This window comes from Mus caroli, unplaced genomic scaffold (genome assembly GCF_978045245.1).
Source record: "Mus caroli unplaced genomic scaffold, Mus_caroli_1 scaffold_19, whole genome shotgun sequence".
Classification (NCBI taxonomy): Eukaryota; Metazoa; Chordata; class Mammalia; order Rodentia; family Muridae; genus Mus; species Mus caroli.
The window spans coordinates 88,400,692-88,416,231 of NW_028227274.1; the positions used below are offsets into that span (position 1 = coordinate 88,400,692).

At 36.5% G+C, this 15,540-nt stretch overlaps 1 protein-coding gene across 1 annotated transcript in view; it reads left to right on the forward strand.

The window, feature by feature from the left end:
• Positions 1 to 972: 972 nt before the first annotated feature.
• Tmx3 (thioredoxin related transmembrane protein 3) overlaps positions 973 to 15,540 on the forward strand; it is a 32,225-nt gene continuing 17,657 nt past the window's right edge. The window contains exons 1-8 of the mRNA XM_021150375.2: positions 973 to 1,186; positions 2,079 to 2,133; positions 4,550 to 4,589; positions 7,752 to 7,875; positions 9,793 to 9,838; positions 11,149 to 11,229; positions 13,717 to 13,816; positions 14,438 to 14,515. Coding sequence (XP_021006034.1) covers positions 1,132 to 1,186; positions 2,079 to 2,133; positions 4,550 to 4,589; positions 7,752 to 7,875; positions 9,793 to 9,838; positions 11,149 to 11,229; positions 13,717 to 13,816; positions 14,438 to 14,515 — 579 coding nt within the window. The 5' untranslated portion in view covers positions 973 to 1,131. The remainder of the gene's footprint in view (positions 1,187 to 2,078; positions 2,134 to 4,549; positions 4,590 to 7,751; positions 7,876 to 9,792; positions 9,839 to 11,148; positions 11,230 to 13,716; positions 13,817 to 14,437; positions 14,516 to 15,540) is intronic.

The window sequence follows — 15,540 nt, forward strand, 5'->3', positions numbered from 1 at the left end:
TTTTAAAAATCTCATCTAAGTCAATGACTGCCACAGGGACCTACTTATAAGAAGTGCACTATTTTTATAAATCACAATGTAAGAAAGGATGAAGGATATACAATACAAAACTTTTATACTAAGGACTTCAGTCCACAAGTAACCAGGAAACAGTAAAAACATAACCAAGATGTTATAATTAACTTCCCCTTTTTTAAGTTTCTGAAGAAGCAATTCTTTTTATTCTTTAACATTTTTAAACATGTTTATGATGAACTTGGATCACTAATATACACATATAGACACATTCGTTCCCCCTTATCATACTGAAACTATTCTTGAAGAGCTGCGTATACTTTCGTGTGTGTGTCTGTGTGTGTGTGTGTCTGTCTGTGTGTGTGTGTGTGTGTGTGTGTGTGTGTGTGTGTGTGTGTGTGTGAGAGAGAGAGAGAGATGCAGTTTCATTTTTTGCTGCTTGCATTAGCATGGCAACCTATCACTTAAGAAAATGTCACATACACCACCAGAGTAACTGTTAATTGTCCATAGTTCTCTCATTCATCATAGTAATGGACCAATTTATATGATTCTAAACAGGCTTTTACACAGAGAGTGTCCAGAGCTCAGCAATCCGGTCTTTTATTTTAAAGCACGATTTCCCATCTATTAGGGTACCATCCCGGCGTTCACTGTGGACTTAGTAGTAGCAATCTTAAGACATGTGACAAAACTTAGGCTTGCAGTGCATGTCGTACCCTACCTCACCTTAAGCACTAAGCTCGCCTGACAAGGCTATACGTGCATTCCGGGACGAGTCCCGCAGCACACTTGAGCCGTCACAGGAAGAACCCCGCACGAATTCCCACGCTCTTCCGAGCTCTTACTCAGCTGGAAAAAAAAAAAAAAAAACTCCGCGAGAACGCAAGTGCGCGTGCGCACTGCTCGGGCGCATGCGTCGCTTCTTGCGCATGCTCACAGGCTACCTCCGCTGGGCTACCGGGAACCTGAAGGAGGCCGGCCTACCCCTCCCCGCCCCGCCCCGTTCCTGGTGGGAGCTGCGTCCCAGGTCTTCCTCACTTTCCTTTCGGGGGAGGCGGGATCCTGCATTCTCTGTCTCTGCTCGCGCTCATCGCGGGATTCACACCGCGCTCCATGGCGAATGCAGCGGGGCGGAGGAGCTGGGCGGCCCTCAGGCTCTGCGCTGCGGGTGAGGAGCTCGCGGGGTGGTGGGTACCGGTGGGAAGTTGGTCCGGAATGAAGCCGGGCCGTGTGGGGCCGCGCCGCGGGGTACTTAGGATTTCTACTCTGCCTCCTCGGTGGGTCCGGCTTCCTCCCTGGGACTCTGCGTGATCTGCCGCCCAATGCCGAGCGGGCACTGCTATCTTCTCTGATCAGGAAGGTTCCTTGACTCCACTGATGGAAGGACAAGGATTTTGAGCCCCAATTTGGCATAGGTTCTGGGTCTTGTTACAGTGGAAGCACTTTTCTTGATCAACCTAAGAGAGGGATGATGGCCAAGGGCAGATACTGGTAAGATGTCCAAGACTGGTTTGAAGAGACCAAGCATCTTTAAAGCTCTCAGCCATTTACTTTCAGCAGGGAGTATTTGGGTTTTCTGTGGTTCACCCCTGACTCAGCCACCAATTTAGAACCCTCTGTGAACCAGGCACTGCCCTGGAATAAGTGCTAGAACTGGAGTGCTGTATTTTCTTTTTCTACCTATTTTGGGGAATTACATTTGGACTTTGTATCGAGGGGATAAATGCCACTAGAGAAAAAGAAAGTTATTTTTATCTCTAGGCCAGAAAAATGGTGAAAAGGAAAAATTAAAACAAGTGGAAATATGTAGAATTATGTAGAAATATGGCTTGTGTGTATTCGCCTACACTGTGCTTACCTTACGAAACATGATTGCATGCAGAGTAAATTTTTACTGAGTGGATGAACTACTTTTGCTTTTGTGTCACTTATATCTTATAATGGATCATTGGTGAATTTTTTTGGTAGATACTTTAAAAAGTTCAAACATTGTATAGGCAATTGTATAGGTGAAAATCAAAGTAATAAATCATTTATTTTCTACATTTTTTCCTTTCCAGTTATTTTACTTGATCTGGCTGTTTGTAAAGGATTTGTAGAAGATCTAAATGAATCGTAAGTATACATATATGTGTAAAATACTAGTAAATTCTATTTAATTTTGTCTAATTCAGATGCCATCAAAATGTCCACACATAAATCTAATCTTTTAATAACAGGTGCAGTGGCGACTGATATTAACATTGCCAATTTTGTTTCAGGAGTTGTTTAACGTGCCTCCATTTACATGCAAAATGGAGGAGTGCCCCAGAGAGTTTCCCTAATAGTTCTAAAATGAAAAACCAGCAAATGTTTCCATATTGTTTCTTTCTTTTGGTTTAATAATACAGAGTTAGTGCTGGAATTCAGTGTTTAATCTATAGTAAAGCAGGTTTATTCACAAGACCTTGCTCATAATAGGTGGGAAGTCGAACTTCATTGCAAAAATCAAGGTCAATCTTTTTGCATTGACTGCAGCTGATAGCAATCTTCCTTGGTAGGCCACTCGGGTTCCTTTCCCACATCAGATTTGGTATACAACCAGTCTCTGGAGGAACATGTTGTCAAGGACTCAGGCCTCCCATGCCAACCAAGCTCATGTCTACCAGCACTTCTAGCATACTTGTTAGTATCTTTATTGGAGGCTTCACCTTTTTCATGTACTTTGCTACTTAAATGTTCTTATTGGGGTCTTTAACTTAGTCACTTTCCCACTTAGGCAGAGAAGCAGAAGTGTTTTCTTCTGTGATCCTCATCATTGATACGATTTCCCTGCCTGCTGCATCTGCTTGATGCATGTATGGTACTATTTCATGACGGAAACAAAAAATACCTACCAAGGAACTACCATCCTTTTTATCTCATAATTTTCATTGTTAACAGTAGATGAATCAAGACTTGTTACTTCCAGTTTTCCTTATGTATGGGGAGTGGGGTGGGGGAGTGTTTGTAGTTTGTGTGTGTATATGTGTGAACACAATCTTTGCATGCTTATGCAGAAGACGGTTACTCTGGTAGTCCTGCCCTTCTTTGTTATATCTTTAAGACAAGATCTTTCACTTAACCTGAGGCTTGTCAGTATCTAGCAAACCCCAGCACTCTTCCTGGTTCTATTCTTATAACACTGAGATTGCAGGTATAATGTTAGCTTTTTTTTTTTTTTTTTTTTTTTTTTTTTTTTTTTTGAGGGTGCTAGAATCTAAATCCTGACCCTGCTTGTACAACAAACTCTCTTACTCACTGAACAATTTCTGCAGACAATTTCAGCTTATTCCTTGTGCCCATCAATAACATTGGCACCCAACTGTATGGTAGAATTGCTGTTGTAAATAAAGGTGTGATCAATTCAATACAAGTACTCTTATAATTACCAAGAAGCGTGAACATCCCATGGGCTCTAGTCATAGTGATGGGCATTGAGGTTTGTGTTTGAAGATTGTTTATAGAAAGTATGTATTTGAGGAAAACTCTTTGATAGCAGGAGAGTAGCTTTATTTCATTCAATGATTGGGTTTGTCACTATCAGCCACCTTTTCATACTATTCTTATAATGGTAACTCTGCCAGAAGAGAGGGAAGTTTCACTTTTGGGAGTCATTTTGCTCCCTACATGATGCTCACCTGAAAGGCTCTTTCCATTGTTTTGTTTTGTTTTGGTTTGGTTTTTTGTTTTGGTTTTTTTCGAGACAGAGTTTCTCTGTGTAGCTCTAGCTATCCTGGAACTCACTCTGTAGACCAGGCTGGCCTGGAACTCAGAAATCCACCTGCCTCTGCCTCCCAAGTGCTGGGATTAAAGGTGTGTGCCACCACTGCCCGGCTATTGGGAAATTTTAGTAGAGTATCTTGCTTGTTTGCAGAATGTGAAAACTGAAATACATCTTGTGATAGTGCCAGCCAATGTTGCCACTCAGATCCAGAAGACAGTGCCCATGAAAAGGGAATTCCATTGTGAAAAGGCACCAAAACAATATGAAATAAATATGTCCCATTTGTTGCATCCCGGAAGAGTCTAAATACACTTCAGAAGCTCAAAGTCAAGCCATTCTCACCAGATGAAACATGTTGGACCCCTTGTGTTGTCTGTAATGTTCATCTAGACCTGAATCCCAGTCTCTTAAGTGTGCTTTGTCATCCTATGCTTTGTTCAGATTTTCTAAGAGCTTTGCATCTAATGGTGGCCCTGGAGTTTTGAATGAACTAGCTGATGGCATTTTATGAGTTCATTGTAGCCTGAAATGAACCTCAGACATGTGATCCCAGTGTAGCAATTCTGGATTTGTTGCTTTTCACAAATACTATTTACTAGATAGGATAAGATTTAGCAGTCACTGAGTAAAAATTTTATATAAAACTTTTATTGTTCAGTATTGATAAGTTCAGTATTATTACGTAAGTTGTACATTTGTAAATTATTCTAGTTGCAATAATAAGTACTATAGGCTGGGATATTGTTTGTGAACATAAATATAAAATCAGATTTTTTTTCTTTTTAGATTTAAAGATAATCGAAAAGATGACATTTGGCTTGTTGATGTGAGTATGTAAATTTAAGTATCATTTTTGGTCTTTGTTATGCAAAGAAAACAGTTTGTTTTCTCAGATATTTCTACTTGTAATATCTTAACCTCTTAAAGGAATAAAGAAATGAATTAAGTCAATACTGAAATCAACATAATCTCCTTAAGATACAATCTACAACTTCATTATAAGAAATGGTCTTGGGAGGTTCGGCCAGCAACTGACCAATGCAGATGTGGATGCTTGAAGCCAGCCACCAGACTGAGCTCAGGGACCCTGGTGGGGGAGCTAGTGGAAGGACTGGAGGAGCAGAGCAGGATTGCAACATCATAGAAATATGTATATGGATGTGGTGTGTGTGCACATATGCATACATATTTGCAAGTGTGTATTCACTTGTGTGTGTGAGTGTACATAGTGTATGTCTGTGTCTGTGAAGGCCAGTGGTTGACATTGTGTCTTCTTCAGTTGCTCAACATCTTGTATAACATGAGACAAGCTCTTTCACTGATGGATCTCAAGATTTTCTCTATTTTGGTTAGGTGTCTTGCCCTGGGGATTCCCTTTCTCTTTCTCCTGTGGACTAAGATACGTAATCTAAGTGGCATGTACCGAACTGAGTTGTACTTGTGTTTTAGTGACCCAAATTCTGGTCCTTAGAGGAGTATGGCAAGGTGTTTTTTGTTTTTTTGGTTTGTTTGTTTTGTTTTTATTAGATATTTTCTTCATTTACATTTCAAATGCTATCCCAAAAGTCCCCTATACACTCCCCCGCCCTGCTCCCCAACCCACCCACTCCCACTGCCTGGCCCTGGCAATTCCCCTGTACTGGGGCATATGATCTTCGCAAGACCAGGATCTCTCCTCCCATTGATGGCCAACTAGGCTATCCTCTGCTACATATGCAACTAGATACATAGTTTGGGGGGGGGGGGGGAGCGCCGGTACTGGCTAGTTCATATTGTTGATCCTCCTATAGGGTTGCAGACCCCTTTAGCTCCTTGGGTACTTTCTCTAGCTTCTTCATTAGGGTCCCTGTGTTCCATCCGATAGATGACTGTGAGCATCCACTTCTGTATTTGCCAGGCACTGGCATAGATAGCCTCACAAGAGATAGTTATATCAGGGTCCTGTCAGCAAAATCTTGCTGGCATATGCAATACTGTCTGGGTTTGGTGGTTGTATATGGGATGGGTCCCCGGGTGGGGCAGTCTCTGAATGGTCCTTTCTTCCATCTCAGCTCTGAACTTTCTCTCTGTAACTCCTTACATGGGTATTTTGTTCCCCATTCTAAGAAGGAACAAAATATCCACTTGTTGGGTCTTCCTTCTTGGCTTTCATGTGTTTTGCAAATTGTATCTTGGGTAGTCCAAGTTTCTGGGCTAATAATCCACTTACCAGTGAGTGCATATCATGTGTGTTCTTTTGTGATTGGGTTACCTCACTCAGCATGATATACTCCAGATCCATCCATTTGCCTACGAATTTCATAAATTCATTGTTTTTAATTGCTGAGTAGTACTCCATTGTGTAAATGTACCACATTTTCTGTATCTGTTCTTCTGTTGAGGGACATCTGGGTTCTTTCCAGCTTCTGGCTATTATACATAAGGCTGCTATGAACATAGTGGAGCACGTGTCCTTATTACAAGTTGGGACATCATCTGGGTATATATGGCAAGCTTTTTACCAGCCATCTTCCTACCCCTATTTAGATTTTTATATTTAAATGACGCAGAGAACTTTCAAGTTCTTGACAAAGAAATTTATTTTTGATGAAATGCTGAGAGTAAGGTTACTCTGTGAGAAGCTGGGACCAATTTTTTTTTTAATTAATCATTCCATTCATTACATCTCAAATGATATCCCACTTCCCTGTTACCTGTCCACAAACTCCCCATCTCACATCCTCCCTCCCCTTTGCCTCTAAGAGGGTGCTTCCCCACCCACCCCATCCCGCCCCACCCCTCCAGCATCCCCCTGTGCTGGGACATCAAACCTCTACAGGACCAAGGGCCTCCCCCTTCCCATTGATGTCAGACAAGGCAATCCTCAGCTGCCTATGTATCTGGAGCCATGGGTCCCTCCCTGTACCCTCCTTGGTTGATGGTCTAGTCCCTGGGAGTACTGGGTGGTCTGGCCAGCTGATGTTATTCTTCCTTTGGTGTTAGGATCCCCGTCTGCTCCTCCAGTCCTCCTGCCAGCTCCCCCACCAGGGTCCCTGAGCTCAGTCTGGTGGCTGGCTCCAAGTATCCACATCTGCACTGGTCAATTGCTGGCTGAACCTCCCAAGACCATTTCTTATAATGAAGTTGTGGATTATATCTAAAGGAGAATATGTTGATTTCAGTATCGATTTAACTCATTTCTTTATTCTTTTAAGAGGTTGAATAATACCAAACACTTTCATCCCAATACTGAGCAAAATTAAATTTGGGGGTTTGCTTTAACGTCTATCAAAAAAAAAAAAAAAAAAACCTCAAAAACAAAAACAGTATAACCCACAAAATGGAACAAGATATCAGAGTTGGTAACTGTTAAAGGTAGAAGATAGAGCTGAGAATGTACTGCTTTTTCTCTTTTTATTTATGTTTGAACATTTCCATAGTATTGAGTATAAAAATAAGCCTCATTTCATGAAAATTCATAAATGTTAACATATAACTCTAGAACCTAATTAAACGCTGATGATTCTGAAATGTAAAGAGCTGTGATTGTAATCAATCTGACTTGTCCCTGTGCCAAACAAATCTCTCAGTGATCACCCATATCCTGCCAGTGAAGACAGTAAAATTCAGCAAACACACCTTCTGTCAAAAAACCCTTCTGTCAAATTTTTGCACTAAGAACAGATTTTTTTCATGAACACAAGTTGCATATGGTATAGTGCATGCATGTTTATTTAGTCATCTTATATAAATATGGACATATTTGCACAGAATTAAAGACTTTGAATCCATGTTTCTATTCTAAATAAATAGTCAATTAAAATGAAGTTAAAAATACTAGTTTTGAGTTATTTATCTAGATTCATGTGTTTTATTTCATTATATTGCCACTTAAAACTATCTTGTCTGAAACAGATTAATATTAAGTTGCTTAAATAAATTCTTTAAATTTATGTTTGATCTTCATGGTGATACAGCTTTTTAGTGTGTTTTCTTTCTTTTTGTGTAGTTCTATGCACCCTGGTGTGGCCATTGTAAAAAGTTGGAACCAATTTGGAATGAAGTTGGACTTGAAATGAAAAGTATTGGTTCTCCAGTTAAAGTTGGAAAGATGGATGCTACTTCATATTCTAGTAAGCTCATAGTTAATAATTTTATTGTTCTGATAATGGAAATACTTTAATTATAACAATTTCAAGGTAAATAGATGAGGTGTTTTGTCATGTAAAGCTATCTTAAGATTTAAGATTATATACTTCGAGTTAAATGAATTAGCCATTAAAATTTTAATATACCATGTGAGCTTAATCTTAATCATAGCATAGACATACAAGCCATTGTTTTCCTACTTGAGTCCAGACTTTCATCCCAATACTGAGCAAAATTAAATTAAAAATAATATATTATAGGAAGCAACTACAGAAAAGTTAAATTTGTAACTGTGGGGGCTGGAGAGATGGCTCAGTGGTTAAGAGCACTGACTGCTCTTCTGAAGGTCCTGAGTTCAAATCCCAGCAACCACATGGTGGCTCACAGCCATCTGTAATGAGATCTGACACCCTCTTCTGGTGTATCTGAAGACAGCTACAGTGTACTTACATATAATAATAAATAAATCTTTAAAAAAAAAAATAGGGCTGGTGAGATGGCTCAGTGGGTAAGAGCACCCGACTGCTCTTCTGAAGGTCCAGAGTTCAAATCCCAGCAACCACATGGTGGCTCACAACCATCCGTAACGAGATCTGGCGCCCTCTTCTGGAGTGTCTGAAGACAGCTACAGTGTACTTACATATAATAAATAAATAAATCTTTAAAAAAAAAAATAAGTGAAGATTAGGAAGCTATTGAAAGTTGAAAATAAGATTAATGAATGGGTACAGAAACTGAATAATATAACAGTATACAAAACACACAGCACCACATATGCCAAATCTGCCCTGCTCCCTGTTTTGTATACTGTTATATAGACTATTTTCATGCTCCATTGTCAAAACTAAGTCGTGGCAGAAACTACATGTCCCCATAACCAAATGTTTACTAGGTGGTTTTAAGGGAAATGAAAAAAGAAGAAATTAAGCTTAGAGAAGTTTGGGGTATCATAGCAATTTGAAGAGCATGGCTTCAGAGAAAGCAAGATTGGCATTGCAAATTGCTTTTGTGTGTGATACTGGGAAAGCTTTTAAAGACCCTAAACTTTGGCTTTACTGGTAAACATTTAATTGTAATATTTCTTTTACTGGCTATTTTGAAGATTGAATGATGTGACACAAGTAAACTCCTTTGTACTCAATAAGTTTGGTTCCCTTGTCTTTTACTTATGAAAGTAGAATTATGTTATATGGCAATATGTGTGCTTGCTCTCTTTAAAACGAAACAAAAATGGGAAAGGATCTTTCTCTGTAGTTCAGGCTGGCCTGGAACATTCTCTGACATCCTAGGACTCAGATCAGTCCTCTTCCTCAGTGTCCCAAGTACTAGGTTACAAGAATGAACCAACATACCCAGCTGTTTTCTGTGCACTTAATTATTATTACTAGACCATTAAATTATTATGAAACCCAGTTATAACTATTCCACCTCAGTATAATTAGCATGTGTACCATGATGTGAACAAAATACTCTGAATTTGTTGAATTACGAAAAAAATTATTTTCAAAAGTTCATATGTTGGGTTATTAAGTAATTATAAGAAAATGTCATGCTTTTTTTCCTTTGTGAGATTTTTTTTCCCCTTCGTGAGATTTTAATACTTAAGAAAATATTTACTCAGGGCTGGAGAGATGGCTCAGCGGTTAAGAGCACTGAGTACTCTTCTAGAGGTCAGAGTTCAGGTCCCAGCAACCACATGGTAGCTCACATGTATAATGGAATCCATGCCTTCTTCTGGTGTGTCTGAAGGCTGCTACAGTGTACTCTCAATTAATTAATTAAAAAAACATTCACTCAGGTTTATATAAATATACTTTTTTTTCCTAAGTAAAAGGCTCATGTTACTTAGTTTTCTCAGTTTAAAAAGAACTTAGAAATATTTTATTCTTTTTCTTATCAAGGCATTGCTTCAGAGTTTGGAGTTCGAGGTTATCCAACAATTAAGCTGTAAGTCAAGTGTTACATGTTTAGATCTATATTTTGAATAGTCCACTCTGCTTACATTTTATTTATTCTAGTACTTTCTTTGGAGGGTGAAGGTTTGGGTTCAGCCATTGTTTTTAAACCAAGTGCATGAGAGACTACACTTCTATACATCTTCATATTTAAGTATTTGGTACCCATCTAATTCAGTAAATGTGTTCTGAGAGTCTACTGTGTAGCATGCACTTACAGAATAAGGTATACATTCATTATCAAAGGTCTCTTGAGGAGCCCCAATCTGTGCCTGCTTTACCACTGCAAATCACATTTCATTCTTATATAAAGAGACTATCTTCATTAAAAAAAAAAAGAAAAAGAAATCAAGAGAAGAAAATTAATAGATGATCATTTTATGATAGATGATCATTTTAATCTGAGGGTATTGACCAAGTCTACAAGAGACATTAAGTTAAAAAAAATGGTGTGGAGATTCTAAAGAGATTGTTTTACAGTGATTTTGCTGCATTTTCCTGTTATTTTCATTAGCCGTATTTTGGCACCGTGAGAAGCTAAGCAGTTGTTTTCAAAGGGTTTTGTTTTCTTTTCTTCTATTTTTGGGGGTTTTTTGGGGTTTTTTTGTTTGTTTTTGTTTTTTTAAAGTAAATTGACTTCCCTGATATTTTAAAACCCCGAAGTTTACAATTTTGAGTAAATAAATTTTTCAGGGGGTAGACGATGTTGACATTTTACCTTTGTGGGTTTTTTTTTTTGGAAAATGTTATTCTTCTATTACAGTGTGTATTGATGTTTCTCTTTGTTATTAGGCGTTCTGGTTTTGCTTATTGTTCTTTTTTGTCTGTACAATTGGCTAGATACAAATTTATTCATTAACAGGTTTTGTGGAAAATAGTCTAAGTTTTAAGAAAGCTATTTTTATGCCTTATTCAAGATGCATATTGGAGGTTTTGCCACCGCCAAAATATCCTACTTCCTAGTCCTTTTATTTTCCACTTGAAGGAGAGTAATTAAAGTTACTCTAATTTAAGCTCTTGATTGTAAATGTGCAAATTACTCACTTTTCAGGAGATGTATATTGTAACTTTATGCTACAAAGTAAATGTATTCCTATTGTGTGCATGGAGTATAGCCTTTTCATATGCATCTTAAGTTGCTGTTCCTCAGAAGACAATTGCATACTTTGTTTTACAGAAGTGTGCTGCTCTTAAAGCTTCATCTTCAGTGTTTTATACATTTTAAGTTTATGCTTTAATAGAGGGGAATTGAGACTAAATATGAAGACAGTTAATTTCCAATTCTTACCTTTAATTTTTAAGATTAAAGGGAGACTTGGCATATAATTACCGAGGACCACGGACTAAAGATGATATAATTGAGTTTGCTCACAGAGTGTCTGGGTAAGCAGATTTTAATATTTGAAAGAAAATGTATTTTAGTAGACCACATTGGATATACATATTTTAGATATTAAATGTGTTGTATGCAGTTATGAAAAATTTATAGTTATGTAGCATATGCAGTGAAATTCTATAGGTATATCATAATTTATAGTATATGTTAATTTTGTGTTTAAGACCATTTTATGTTTAGAATTTTTCTCCAATGAATTATAATACATTTTCAATTTTTTATTACATATACAATTTATATATTTAAATTTATATCATATAAATAAATTTATTTACAAATATATATCCTATTTATAAAGGACATCCTCAACTCCTACCTCAGCCCCCTCTCAGAGATGCTTGAAACTGACTAGTACCAGATCATATAAATCTCTTTTTCTTTTTCTCAAAATACATTGTACTTGAAGGAAGCACTTGATTTCCTTTCTTTAGTACCTAGATTTCCAGTGTTACTAACTTCTGCACTTTGGGTCCATTGACAGAGTAAGGATTATTTGCATACAAACCCTTCAATACCTTCATAAATAAGTCTGGCAACTCAAAGTGCTGTAGAATTGCAGATGGGCAGGTCGTGTATACAACATATACTGGACATAGGGATGATTCACTGGCTTTCTATGTACTCTTTGAGGGAGACGAGTATACAGTAGGGTTTCCCATTACTCAGAACTGTGCACAGTTTAACTTACAAACTGTTTCCTGTGGAAGTTTCTACTTAGTATTCTCAGACCATAGTTGTAATGGGTAATTGGAAACATGGAAAATGAAATTAGGAAAATCAGTTAGCAACTTCATGAATCTTTTTTATTTAACTTCATGAGTCTTAATTTTTATTATGTTGGTTTGCCATATATCAACTTATATTTCTTGTTCTCTAATTTTAGAGTTTTAAGAGAAGTCCAGAATATTATTGTTCTTATAGACTTGGGATTTCATCCCTAGTATGTGGTGCTAAAAATATTTTTTTAATTGCATCTAAGTTAATTTTCCTTACTATCACGTTTTTTAACCTGCAATGTATTCTAGCAGTTTTTGTTTAGTAAGTGACATAGCTAAAACCCAGTGAGCCATTTGCATTGAACTACAGATCTTTGACTTATTGCTTATCAAAAAGTAGATTTTTCCACTCGCAATTCCTGATGATTTGAATGTTACTTTTTTAAACGAAATGTCTATGTCTTACTCAGATGTAGAGAACGTCAGTGTTTATAATTATATGTTTGTATCTTTTTGAAAAATATTTGTCAAGATCAGTTAATCTATATTGGCTTTGAAGTTCTAGGCACTTTAATAGCTTGAAAAAAATATATTGGTAAATAAATAGCTTGAGATTAAAACAGGATAGGTTTGTTGTGTAAAATAATGCCTCAAAATATTTGTAAATGCACAGAATTAGAAATGATCCTTATTAGAGTTTGTGATGCATATACATATAATTTCAGTTGTATTTTTTTCATTGTGATTGCATGTTTCTCTTCATTTTCTCTGTGAATAAATAAATTTTGAAATGAGTTTATTTGAAGGAAGTGGGGCCAGTGGTAAGCACTTGACTCTCATGGCTTCAGATAGCTTTATATTTGGCAGTTATCGAATGCATTTTTCCTTTACCCTAGGAAGGGATTCTCCTGATGTGAAAGTACCTCTAGAGTAGAGGCAATTTCTTGACTCAGTTCCAGAATTGCATCACGTCCTGGTTAATTACGAAGGATTGAAGCAGAGGCAGGGAAAGTGATGCAATGACCTTAAGAATTGTGTGTTTTAAAAGTGTTCACTTTTACAAAATAGGTTCTGTTTATTTATATGTTTTGTGGACTGAAAGTATAATAATCTATACTAAATTTTTAAAAAGAAAGCATTTATTTATTTCTTAACTGTTTTATAAGTAACTTTTAGTGTAATTTATTTACTTGTTTTTTTAAAATAGCTATAATAAATTTTATAGCATAGTTTACTCTTTGTGATAGAGTAACTATTGTTTCCATTTTATTTTTCTGAAAATAGTAATATAATTGGAAGCTTAAGGCTTTGACCTCTGTAGGATACTTAAGAAGTATGTAATATTTAAACTGACACATATTATATAAATATTAACTCTTGTTGACTCCTGAGAAACTATTTTATGATTTGTTTCTGTAAATTTGCTTTTGAAACTGAAATAATTTTCACGTGAATTGTCTTGCTTTTAGCCAAAGACTGTAAGCAGATGATCATTCTGTGTCTCATTAATCAAAAACTAATATTGATGATGTCTAAAAGATGTATTTGGAACTGGCAGATTTAATTTTGAGTACTACATAAAGTGTTACTATGCAATACACAAACACCATAGGCTGAAATTTTACTTGGGTGGGTTTGGTGCTATATTTAAGTGCAGATAAACATTGCTAAAACATTAAATATTATCAACTGTCACATAAATGGGAATAAAATGTGCACTATCTTTAGCTCATACCCATTTGTTTTGTTTTCACACAGGGCTCTAATTCGGCCTCTTCCAAGTCAACAAATGTTCGACCATGTACGGAAGAGGCACCGTGTATTTTTTGTTTATATTGGTGGAGAATCACCCTTGAAAGTATGAAATTATCTTTTTCTTCATATTGTTGTAATTTTATTTGCTGTGAAGCTGTGATTTTACCAAAACCTTAAAGTAAAATATTTTAGTTCATCTAAGTATTTTTCACAATGAAAATACTTTCTTTAATCTCTCTTACTAAATTTGCGATTATGAAAGTGAAGTAAGTAAAAATTTGGGTAAATATTGCCTACCTTAGTATTTCTTATGTTACTGACCAGATTATTTAATTTTGCATCACTTTTTAGCCCTTTAAGTGAAAGACTGAAAACTGCAATGCAAATGTTACCTTTTTAAAGCAAAGCACTGTGCCTGTTTACTTAGGTGTGTGTTTGTACATACCTTCTTTACTGCCATCACTATCATCATTATTCATCATTGCTGATCTCTGTTAAGAAAATTCATTAACTCTCTTTGAAAGGGAGAATAGGAGCACTTAGTTGCAGTGATTATTTGCCTTGACAACAGTGTTATTTGGTTTGGCTATAGTTTCTTTTTTCACTGAAAGGTGACATGGTAGGAAATTCTCCTACTGCTTATAGATAGCTTTAATTATTAAATGGGAAATAAATTATGATCTTTTATATTTAAGATGTCCTCTTTCTGTTTGTGTTATCATAGGAGAAATACATAGATGCTGCTTCAGAGTTAATTGTATATACATACTTTTTTTCTGCCTCAGAAGATGTGGTTCCTGAGGTAATATTTAATATTTGATTTAATGCTAATAATTTATTCATAAGAATTATGATTTGATTTTACATGTCAGATTTATTCATAATGTTGTATGAAAAGAAAATTTTTTACTATTGATGTCGGATTGTTTAGGGACTTTTTTCCTCTGTGAAAGAATACTAGTAAGCAGTGATATGCATCAAAACCCAAAAAACACTTAAAAGCAGTAAGTTATGTGTATGCTGGAAATACAGTCTTTTCCTGGTTTCTCACACCAACAGCAAATAAATAAATATTACAAAAACAAAATTCCAGAGATGCCACCAAAAAGTAAATGGACAGTGTGAGAGTTGGGATATGTCAGGGTGGACAACTACATTTTTCCATCCAAAAATAAAGGGAAAAAGGAAGGTATGTGTGAGTAGAAAATAGTTGAACTGAAACCTGCCTCATGCAGGTCTATGGATAGAATGTGTCAGAAACAAGGAAGAGATAAGTACAAGATAGTGCAAGTACATTCCCAAGGAAAGAGCATACCTTACATATTTGAGAAACAACACAGTAGCCAGTGTTCCTACAGTACTGTGAGAAGGAGATAGAAGCAAGCAGAAGACAGTTCTGTTGTGTATGTCACAGTGTGTATAACGAAGTTGAAGTTTATAAGGAACTCAAGTCTGTTCATTTAAAAATGCTTAGAGTACAGTGCAGTAGACAGTGAGAAAATAGATCCAGAGATCAGTTGCTTAAGAGTCAATAAGCAGAGACTATGAAATAACTTACAGTGTTCCTTTAGGACAAAGGTCCTCAACCTTCCTTATGATGCCTAACCCTCATGTTGTAGTGACCCCCAACCATAAATTTTCATTGCTACTTCATAACTATAATTTTGGTACTGCTATGAATCATAAAATGTAAATATCTGATATGCAGGATATCTGACATACAACTGCTCTGAAATAGTTTATCCCCAAAGAGGTTAAACCCTCAGGCTGAGAACCACTGCTTTTTTTTTTTTTTTTTTTTTAGATATTTTCTTTATTTACATTTCA